Source organism: Melanaphis sacchari, unplaced genomic scaffold (genome assembly GCF_002803265.2).
Source record: "Melanaphis sacchari strain LSU unplaced genomic scaffold, SCAv2.0 Contig11_pilon_pilon, whole genome shotgun sequence".
NCBI classification, from domain to species: Eukaryota; Metazoa; Arthropoda; class Insecta; order Hemiptera; family Aphididae; genus Melanaphis; species Melanaphis sacchari.
The window spans coordinates 5,821,440-5,833,905 of NW_020270469.1; the positions used below are offsets into that span (position 1 = coordinate 5,821,440).

At 24.4% G+C, this 12,466-nt stretch overlaps 1 protein-coding gene across 3 annotated transcripts in view; it reads left to right on the plus strand.

Annotated features, from left to right (window-relative positions):
• Positions 1–1,354: 1,354 nt before the first annotated feature.
• Positions 1,355–12,466, plus strand: part of LOC112604376 (methyltransferase-like protein 9) — a 106,964-nt gene continuing 95,852 nt past the window's right edge. Inside the window, exons 1-2 of one of the 3 annotated variants that reach the window (XM_025353385.1) lie at positions 1,355–1,531; positions 7,217–7,387. In XM_025353385.1, coding sequence (XP_025209170.1) covers positions 7,298–7,387 — 90 coding nt within the window. In that variant the 5' untranslated portion in view covers positions 1,355–1,531; positions 7,217–7,297. Of the gene's footprint in view, positions 1,532–5,551; positions 5,628–7,216; positions 7,388–12,466 lie in introns of those variants that run through there. The other 2 variants (XM_025353386.1, XM_025353387.1) reach the window with 2 other exon arrangements.

Genomic DNA, 12,466 nt, shown 5'->3' on the forward strand with positions numbered 1-12,466 from the left:
AGTAGAGCGATGAATGTATTAATTTTACAATAATGTGTTTTATTTTATTTTAGTGTTTGTCATCGCTATCGTTGGTGATTTTTTATAATAGATAAAGTTTAAATTTGAATAAAATTAAATATTTCAATAAAGAATAATGATTTTAGTTATTTTGTTATATTTAAAAAAAATTAACTAAAACTTTTAATATATAATGTTATATATTATTTTATACACTCAATCAAAAAAATTGATGCTTAAGGATTTTTATACGACCGAAGGAAGAGCTTTTAAGAGAGTAGGTACCTACTTTAAAATGATATACGCATATGATTAAGCTGCAGGGCTTCGAATTGGATCTTACATTTGAGTATTTGACACTGATTATAATTAATCAATCCCTAAATATATTTACTATTTAAATGAATTGAATAGTCACTGTTATTTATTAAATTCAAGTTCCTCCTACTAGTTATTATCTACTTCTTCATTTATTTGTGAATTAAATAGATACCTAACTTATAATTATTTTAAAATTAATCACAGATTTAACAGAAAAATGTAAAATAATAATGATAGGAAATACTCAGTTAAATCGAATTAATTATTATAATACAATAATATTTTATATGAAAAGTATACACGCACAATAGTTGTAATAGTTCTTATTAAAATAAATGGTTAACGGTTAATTATAAAAAATTATAAATTTCTTTAAGCTTAAAATTGTATTAATATTACAATTTTCATGTTTGTAAAACTCATCAGTTGCTTACTAATTTTAATTTATTTAATTTAGTGATATGTAATATTTTTATTGTGGTAACTGGTGACTGGTGACTATTCAATTGTTGTGAGATAACTATAAAAAAATATTAATTGAATAATAATTCTTAAGTTCTTTTTTAGTGTAATCAAAGTTAATCTAAAAAGTTAATTTATTATCATGCACATAAAAATATATTATAATTTATAATGAATTACAGACAAAACAATAGTATAGTGCATTATATTTTTAAATTTTATACTATTGTACTAAATATTTAAATAATTTGTTGTAGATCCTGGGTTTCCTCAAAAAATTTTTAGGGGGGAAAAATTAATTTAAAAAATGCTAATAATATTTTATTTTGTGAATAGTATTACACAAGAGTATGAATGCATAATATTATTATAATTTATAATAGTGTAAGAAGCTGACGGCAAAAGGAAGTCAATGCCAATGTCGGTAATTATTGTGTGTAAAAAAAATACCGTATACAAATTATTGTACACCGGGCGCGCCTAGAACCTGCACGATTATCAACCAACACCGACCACCCGCCATTGCACAACTAACAGCCGGTTAATCTTATCATAACTCGCGTCTTATCAGTTCCAAATTATTGAAAACAAATTAATCGTTGATGAAGAGTAAAGTTCGTGTTTTGTTTATTTTATTTAGAGAATAATCTCTACATTAATATTTTGAAGACTTCGTTTAAGTTTGTCATTGTTAATTCATTGATTGTAAGTACACATTGTATACGCCATGATATGAAATATCAAATAGGTATGTACAATTATTTATTTTAAGTAATATTGACGTATCTTGTTTATTCTGATGTTTTGATTATTATAATCTAAAATTACAATTCTTTTATATGGTTTTACGGTAAAAGGATTTCCTTTAAACGCGTTTAAATTCAATAATCGTGATATTTTACGACGAAGTTAATAAAATTAAATCTCAGTTAATCGATTTTCTCATTTGTGTAACATACTAACATCAGTTACCTACCTACTTAATAAATTAAAATATTCATTACAGTATGTTTATTATTATTACCAAAATATGACGTCTATACTGCCGTCTGCCTTGTATTCATATATTGTGGTGCATTCATTTAATAAACTAAAATATTGATATATTATATTAATAAATATTAACTAAAATGTTAGATATTAAAATAGTGAAAATAGTGTGTAGGATATTAATCTTAGTACTACATTACTACGTGTAAGATCTAGTTACGTAAACACATTCCGTGGCGGGAACGTTTCGTTTTGAATAACACACCAGTTGACACTAGGTCAGTGTTACCACACTCGTCCTCTTATACGTATTAGAGTCTAGAAACATTAATTGAAAAATTAAAATATTTTGATATAGGTACCTTGATAAAAATTCAGTCTTACACATTTAGTATAAAATTGAGTCGTATAAACTTAGTAAAATTATTAAATTTTATTATTCTCATCTTATAAGCAGTAATATTTACGTTAATATCAATGATGAAGTGTTAATATTATTTTATTATTTTTACAATGTGCTTTAACATATTACATGGTTATTGATTATTCATACTCTTATAATAAATAATTATATTTCTTAAAACTAATAAGTAATAAGTTACAAATATTATTAACATAATGTACACTTTGATCGGAGTGTTTAATTATGCCTTACCTATTTAATAATAATGTTCGTTCTATGTGCGGATACAGTAGGTTTTAAATAATATTGTTTGATTTTTCTTTAATTGCTCAATGCTATTTATTTTAATTAAGTGTAGATATTTTGGAAATATTCTGTGTATAATTTATAGGTACCTTATATATCTAAAAGGAAATGATTAGCCTCTAAATTATAATTTTTAACCTGTGTGCATTTTGAGATTAATAGGAATAAAAGATAAAATATTATTGATAAACACTTTTTAAATTAATATTAATTGTTTTTTTTTACTATTCAAAACATTTTTGTATACCGTGATATTTAACATATTCTTACTTTTTATACAATTTAGGTTCGTTTTGTACATGATAAATACATTACTTATTCCTATATTAAAAAATATGAAATTTAAATACTTAATTGTTGGAAATTAATTTTTATTTATTGTATAGTAGTTAGTGTATCTAGATTATATATGTAGTTAAGCATGCCCAAATTTACACTCTTCTAATTAATTAATTTTTTTTTTTTTTTTTTATAAATTTATTACGGCTTCAACAACAAAGGTTTTTAGCCTGCATTAAATTAATACAATTAAATATACATTATATCTTTATACAAATATTGACATTTTTAAGATAGGTTACAGTTTATGGCTTATGTTTATACTACGAAAAAATGAATTTATTCTTGTTATACTTAAAATGTCTAAGAATATTCATGTAAATCTTAAATTTAAATAAAAATGTCAAAATAAACATAATGAGAAAACTATCAATACATTTTTAATAGATATTAATAAGATACAAGTATACAATGTATATACTATTAATTTTAGATGATTCATTTATTGAAAATACTTATTAATTTTATTTGAATGCTATTAAAAATTGTAAAAAACATAAATAGATTAAGTCAAAAGGATTACATTTAAGTTATTCAAACTTTAATAATGTATTATGAAAGTTAAGTTATAAAACTGTTCAATATTAATGGAATTTTATTCCATGATAACTTCAAAAGTACGAGTATATACTTGTTGTTGAAAAATAGTAATTCAAAAATATCAAGATTTATTTAATAAATTAATTTTTGTGTACATACTATAATTTGGGTTATTTTTTTTAGATGATTTATGGCCCAAAAAGAATATTTTATTATAAAAATATAAAATACAAGTTCATATTATGATTCAATTTACATTTTTTATACTAGTAACATTAATTTTAAATTAAAGATGTAGCATTGCTTATCCGTTAGCGCACTGTTTGTTTTTTTTTCATCTAAGCGTAACAGTAAATTTAGATTCAGAAGAGTTAACCATGGTTAACTTTAGTAACTTAAGTGCTATAGTTGTTTTAGTAAATTGATCTTTTATTAAATGTATAATTAAGAATAATAATTGTGTTTTTATTTTTCTTGGCTGTTTTACGATATTATAATTTTTATGGAAGTTATGAGTACCTATGTTTAATGTACAAATATGAGAACACAGTTAATATTCTTAATTTTTATTTTTATAATGGGTCATTTAACAACGCTAACATTACAAAGTGGTTTTATTGAACGCAAATTTGCTATTTCGCGTAGGTCAGGAAGAGAATAAATAGAGTGCAGACACCCTCTTTAATTGTTTTGATTTTATTTAGATACTTTTTTTCAAAGTAAAAAATGTAGTTTAATCTTTAATCTTCATGCAATTATAGTTAATTCATAGATTAGATGTTTATTAATGGATTTTCTTCTACACAATTGAACTCGATTAGATATTTACTTCAAGCAAAATTGCTTTAGATTATCGTCATTGAACTTGTTTTCTTTAATCTTTCTCATACCCGTTACGAGTGTGAATTAGTCTTAAATGCAAATGCATAACTTCCGTTTAATATTTTATTTATTATTATTTTCAGTCTTTTCATGTGCTAATGTTTCGCACGAGCAGTTTTATATAATATTTTATAAAGTATTATATCCGTTAAATGGAATAACTCGCGATTATCGTTGGCTACACAGTCAATGATCATGTGGAGGAAGTTATTTTTCTACTACCACTCAAAATAATGTTTTTTTTTCTTTTCTTTTTAAATATACTTTCATTTGCTGAGACTTAGACAGAGTGCTTCCGTTGCAAGTCACTGCATACTTACCAACCAAAAAAAGCTAAACAGAATAAGTGTATTGACCTGAATAAACACCTGGTAACAATGATTTAATCTCATCGGGCCTAAATAAACATTTAACATTCAAATTAAAAACTATCTATCTATACACTCGGGAGAGAGTCGAGGAGAGGTATTGAAGAAAAAGGGTTTAAGTCATTTCTCCCTCAACAATCGGTTGGTTGGTTTTTTTGTGCTCATAGTGTAAACATCTCTTTTGGGGTTCCCACTAATGATTTATTATTACAATATTACTGCTGTGTGTACTTTTTATTGTTATTATTATTATTGTATTTGCATTTTTTCTATGTGGTGTCATTTGTTAGAGAAATGAATTTATTGATTCAATATATAAAATAACCTACCTAATAACAAATGGTTTTAATAAATTTGTTTTCGTTGATTTCGTTAAATTCAAATTTAAGAATGAATTGAAAAATGTGAACTCATTTAATTTTATTGAATTATATTTTATTTATATTTGTATATTTATTACTTTTCGGTGCAGTGCTTATTAGTTTTATAATATTTAGGAAATACTAATTCAATATTTATACAAGCCCTAAAACTCAGCCATAGTAAAGTATAGTTATTGTGGACAACGTATAAGGATTAAGGAATGATAAAACCAAAAATTAGTAGGTGCATATATTTATAAAAAATTAAACAAATAATTCAGTTTAATATAATTATTTTTATTATATAGTTCGTTCACAATATTGATAAATTTGGTAAAGTAAATTTTTTAATTACTTTAACATTTTAAAACGCATTTATGACTAACATGATTTAGTGTTGTCTTAACTCCGTAGAGTACATATTATATTATTTATTTTAAATTTTAAATATGTTTAATATGTTTGTCATGTATTTATTAACACGAATGAAAAAAAACAAATACATATATAATGTTGAAGCAACGATCCCATGATTGTTTAGTATTCTTCTTGATAGTCCATTGTATTTTTATTTTTTTATTTTTTTTTTTGTTTCCATCATACCGGGTGGTCATAGCACCAAGATATATTGTCCAGACGTCCACTACGTGACAGGTAAATGCTTCTAGATTATTATTCTTTACGTTTTTTAATTGACATATTTATTACATTACCTATTGAAACATCGCAAAAGAAATAATGAGATATATTTTTGAATTACAAAATTACATTAAGTCTTTCTATAGACAGTAAATAATAAGTGCATATTAAGTTTATATTCATTGAGATTGAACGATATTTTACTTCATTTTATTACGGGTTTTATGAATATATTATACATTTCATACATTGATATAAGTTTAATAGACAACGTATTTCAACAATTCAATGTTTAATTAAAAAAATATTTATGTATGGAAAGATGATGAATTGAAGTGTAATTTAGATAACACACGTACAATTTTTAAATTATTACTAATGAATTATTGATTGTACTAAAAAATAAATTACGTTAACCTTGATATGTGCCTAATATTAGTAGTACCAATATTTACCCCTTTAACTATGAATTAGTTTTAATTGATAATTAATTAGCTTTATTTTCATAAGTTATTTTCCTATATAAGAAGGTAGGTATATAATAAGAAATCACATTAAAATTATATGACTCTATAACTACATAAAGGCTTACTCAACATATTGCTTTAAATTATAGGTATTAAGTATACGCATGTTGATTTTTTGATTAAAGTTTAAATTAATTAAAAAAGATAAAAATAAATATACTATAGTTGCATTAAAAGTATTATTCATTTATTTGTAAAATAATATATACTTATTACTTATTTAATCTTATATGTATACCATAAATCATAATAATAATTATTTTTCATGTCTTACAAATAGTAAAAATCTGACGTCTTTAGAATAAGTCATTCATTTATATTTGTTGTATTATACTATTTTTTTATTTTTTATATAATATAAGAGAAACGTTTACATGTTCTGTTTCTTAATCTAAAATTTTATTTTTAAGCTAATAAGTTAATTTAAAATTTAGAATAATTACTACACTTTGAAATCCTTACGTTTTTTAGCCTATTTTGTTACCTACAATAATATGCTATTTTTATGTTTCAATTAATTTTTTACAATTTTTTTTTAAAATCATTAAGCATTTGAAATTATATGTTAAAAAATAGAAATTTAAATAATTATATAGATACATTAAAATTAAATACATCCAAATAAATTCAAGATATTTGTATTTGCTTAAAAATAAAATAATTCAATGGTTTTAATTTTTAATATAAACCATAGGAAAAAAAAACTTAATAGATGGGTATTATTCAACCAACTATGGTTGGATATTTTTTTGATTTATATAATCTTGAATACTCATTTAAAAATCAGAATTGAATGCTGTATAGTATATACTCGTATATTTGTAGCAGTCATGAAAAATGTGTTCTTTTGTATTCATTTTTACATCATCATGTAGGTGTACAAATAATAGAAAAAAAATTAAGCACGAAAGCAATTACATTTTTTTATTTTTTACTTTTTATTTTGTTTAGACATCACTGTGGCTCAACTATGTTCATACTTAGAATTTAAAAAAATTAATGATTATATAAATTTAAAATGTTTTTTCTTTTTTAGTAGTAAATATATTTAAGTACATTTTCTATCGTATGTTTCAGATGTACCTATGCAATTGATTCTTACGACAAGTGTGTTGGAATTTATACTATTAAACGACATATTTCTTAGTAGCTGGGACCATGAATACGTACCACAGACGTGGATTGGCCAAGGTAATAGCTGAAAAGGCGTTACTCAGCCAGTCCTTGAAGAACTTAAACAAAGCTGCCGTAAGTGTTTATTTAATTCGCATATTATATTATAGTGGTTGGTATAATTTATAAGTGTAAGTAGATATAATATGCAAACGGATAAACAAAATTGTGAAGTGTAAGACATTCCGTTGTTTATATAATATTCGTTCACAAACTCTTCTTACTTCTAAATATAAATTATACGTCTAATATTATAATATTACAATATATATAAATAATATTTTTTATTTTAAAGACCATAAAAATTGACAAAATAACATCATATAAATGATTATTATATTATGCTCTTTTCAATTCTTTGATACGTTATACGCGTGTTATATACGTCCAAATAGTGATAATGGTTTTTGATATTTTATTTTAGGTGTACCTACATATAAAATGGTTCTCGTAAACACAAACAAAATATATAACCAGGCATAGCGAAATATTTCGTGAATTGCTTTATGTCATAAATAAAATGAAACTCATTGTTTTGTAAGCCAATGGAAAATAGCATTTGTAAAATTATGGATGAATATTTTTCCTATTAGCATACAGAATCGATTTGGGCTATAAAAACAACCTGGTTAGAATAAATCTTTGCCGAAGTTCTAACATTAATGTCTAAACGGCTGGAAAAATGAATCATTAAAACTGTATGGACTTTTATATTGATGAAATGGCTAAAAAACAGTTACTGAGTCAAACCCATTAATTTCATTTTATTGCTTAATTTTTTTTATACTATTATTGTGCTTATAATGACTACTGTGTGATGCTTGGCAATTTATTTAAATTAATTCAACATTAAATGTAGTCGATGTTTGATTGTATATTATAGACTGTAGTACAACTAGAAACTTTATAGCACTTATATTATATATCGTATATACGTTAATATATTATATAAAGTATCAATATTATTGTATCATTTAATAAAATCACATCGTTACTTCTAAAATGATTTTGGTATCATCAAGGTTAGATACATTATTTAAAATATTGCATACATTTTTGTCTTTTGCTAAAATTTTACCAGAATCTCTGTGTATAATTATTTACTAATTTGTATTATAAGTAGGGCTTGTATTCAAAAAACAAATTTGTAATACGTTATTTACAATTTTAACGGTATACAAATTTTGCGTTTATCGTTATAATTGAATTTTTGCATTTATCGTTATTCAGAATTAAATTTTTTAGTTTATTTTATACCTAATTAATAACTATTAAATAATTGGAAATTAATTGTTTTTTTAAATGATGTATGACGTTTTGCGTAATGTTTTGTTTTATGTTATTTAATTATTTATGTTTATCGTTTTCCGTTATAATTACTTTCATAATTAAATTTCAATCGTTTTTTGACAAATATAACGTCATAATCATAATGTTATAACGTTTTCAAGCCATGATTATATAAGACATCATATTTTGATGCTTAATCAAACTAGTTTATTAAGTTATAATTATATTAGTTGGGTTTTATTACAAATGCATTAAAAACTTCAAAATTTATATTCAAAAGTTATTTTTACGAAAATTTTAAATTATAACTGTTTTTGGATATATTTTATTCATCTATTTATTGTTATAAATGTGATAAGTTATTATTATTTTTTAATTTATGTTGTATTCTATATAATATATTTATACTCTCTAAATTGTTTTAGTAAATCATTTTGTTCTATACCAACTCATACTTATTATGTTAACTGTAATATTTTTAACAGTGTTTTCAAATATTTAATATTGTGTATTTGTACATAAATTTTTCTTTTTTATATTTTTACTTAATTTATTTTCTATGTTTTAATTCGTATGACCACATTTAGTATAAAGGTATTGAATATAAATGTATAGTTGAAATCGGACTAATATAGAAAAAAAAATTGTCACCCAATAACTGTGTAAATACCCTCTAACCAAAAGACATGTTATTGCCGATTTTAGGGAAACTCTCTGGGGTGAGTTTGGTTCAATTACACGTGTATCATTTAATCTTGTGTACATTTAACCTATTATGTTACATTCACTACTTGACCATTTTATTTTATCATCGGATTTTTTCTTACCCAAAAGAGGGTCGTCGTTTTAGTTTCAATCCCTATTTCTAGCAAATGGGTTTGTAAGGGAATATTGAGTTGAGTAAGTGAAACCTGTCAAACTAATATGTTCCGAAACTTAGTTTATTAGATTTAAAATTATAAAACATAACTAATCAAGTTATGATAAAAAGGTTTTCATTAATAAAGTTTTTTTTTTTAATAATAGCGTAATTAAATTTTTGTTATAGCTTCATTATATTAATCAATTTGTTTTTTCGTGGGTTATTTATAGTTTATGGTTTTTGATTCTAAAATAAATTATTTATAGTAATACAAATACTTTACGAGTATAACAAAAATTTAAAAAAATTGTCCATGTTTAAAATTATTTCAATTGATTAGTCAATTACTAATAAATATATTATTATATTAAACGTAATTTTGGAGTATTAGAAGTATATCTGTCATCTGATATCAAAATTTTGTAATATTATTTTAAGTTGAAAATGTAAACTATTAAATTGCATGTTGATTTTTTATCGGTTATAGTATAGATAATACAAATTCATCCAATAATAAATAACAAAATATTGATATTATAATTTTTTGTCAAAAGTTAAATTTTGATCAAATCAGTATAAAACTTAGTAAAGTTCAGTTTTGCTAAATAAAACTAGAAAATACGGTTATTTTTTGAAAACTTGTATAACTTATAGAAACTAATAAGATTTACTAAGTTAATTTAATGGCTTTACTTCAAAGCCTCCCACAAATAGCAAATCAAGCGCATCAGTACTGAAAGTTCTCGAATTCATCTTAATTTCCTTGTTTGTGTAGTTTGAAATACATTTTAATAATTAAATTGATGTTTATATTTTAACATATTATATAAATAGTTTTTTTTTTAATATGTCTTGAAATGTTTTATTAATAAGTTATACCTAAGTAATTCGCATATGTTTAAATATAATATTTACATTTTTAAATGTCGTATATATTAATATTCTAAAAATACAAACAATTGTTATTCGTAGTAGATATATGTTATATATTTGAATAAACACCTCATTATTGAATATTTAATTTTCATGTCGTCTAGACTTCAAAATTATATTTTATCATCAAAATATTTATTACATAACTTAGTTTTTGCTAAAAAAATGCCATATATTTACTATTTGTTCATATTTTTATTAGAAAATACTATTTATGTTTCGACTTTTGGCCATAAAAATTAAACGAATTAAACTATGTTAAAAAAAATGTAAATCTACATATTAATTTACAAAACAAATAAAATATTATTCAAAATTAATTTTATTTGTGTTGTGATTATAATACTAATTTTTATAGTACTGTAATTTTATAAGATATTTTTAATAAATTATTTATTTAGTTGAAAAATAGTTTATTAATCACGCATTTAGTATAACACTAGATTTTGTATTTTATAAAAATATATATTTTACTATAAGTTATAATTGAATTTAATAAATTAATATATAAGTATTATTTTTGTAAAAAAGTAAATACTATGCATAGACTTTTGTCTATTATACATATTTCGGTGTTCTTTTGATGATTATTATTTCTTAGATTCTCATTCACGTTTATCTTAATTTTAAATTATTTAAGTATATTAGTAAATATATAAATTAATACCTATTATACATAAAAACAAACTATATCATCTCAATATATTAAAAATAACTTGTTAACAAAAATCATTTAAGTATATCAAAGAAGTTTCGATTGAAATATAAATATTTTAAAACTAACTAGATATGGTCTATAATATATGTTACATTTGTTTTTTATAAAAAAATTTGTAATCGTTTAATATTAACCCATTTTTTTTTTTTTTTGAAAATAAACGGTTAATTTTTGTCAATGTTCTTTTCATTTTAATTAATTTTTAGTTATTTTTTAAAAATAGATGAAAAGTATTGTTAATATGTTGTTCGCATATATTATAGAAGTTGGTAAAACGTCAACGCAAAGCTTGACGTTTATTATGGATCCCATGTATAATATATGTATATGAGGAAATGAATTCACAAATATTTATATAACTTTCATGGAAAGCCGGCGGCCCACTTGTCCAAAATTGATTCCAATGTGTTCTTTAGTGTGCGCATGTGTATATAGATATAAGTTTATACAACCAATGTATAGCACAGTAGTGGTGCACTATATACTGCCTCTACCAGTGTATACCTTCTCCTCTGAGTTACGATGGTGGACAGGATAAATTCAAGTAGTAGAGGGAGAGGGGTTAAGAATAATTCAACCGTGGTTCGGTGACTGAGAAATTGAAACGAGATCCCTTCTCGAAGAGACGACGACGGGCGGTGCGCGCGAGTGCGAGCGACCGGGAATTTGCGATTGTGCATGTGCGAAATGAGATTTGATATGTGTAGTGGAGAGGTAATATTCGCGCGCATTCTCCTTGTATATATATGTATATATGAGGGGCGGAGGGAACGTTCATCAGGACCGCCGCTGTTCGGTTTTTTCTCAACCTCCCCTTCACCTCTAACCACCCCTTATCATCTCCCTACACACACACATATACACACACCCGCCGACCATCTCCCGTACGCTATATATTCTTCGCTTTGCCGTCGCCCTCGCTCTTGATACGACCCGTATGTGTGCATGACGTCTGAGCCCCGTTAGAAAATTGCCGAGGAAAAACTCATTTTCGCATTTTCTTCCTTTACACACAATCCGCTTGTACACACACATGCATACACACACGCACACACACATACGTGAACGCGCGCGCTCGCTCACACTCTCCGCCCACTCAAGCGTGTGCGTGTGTTTGTATATGTGTATACGTTCTACTTCTTTTTTATCCGTAATTCCTTTTCGCCGTTAGAGATCCAATCAGCTCTCTGGTTCCTCCGCCCCTTCTGGGCTTTTTTTTAACTTTGAATTCCCCACCGCTGCCGACTCACGTTCTCCTCCATCGGCGTGTTAGTGTGTGTATGTGTATATATACAATATACATATGTGTGTGTGTGTGTGTGTGTGTGTGTGTGTGTGTGTGTGTGTGTGT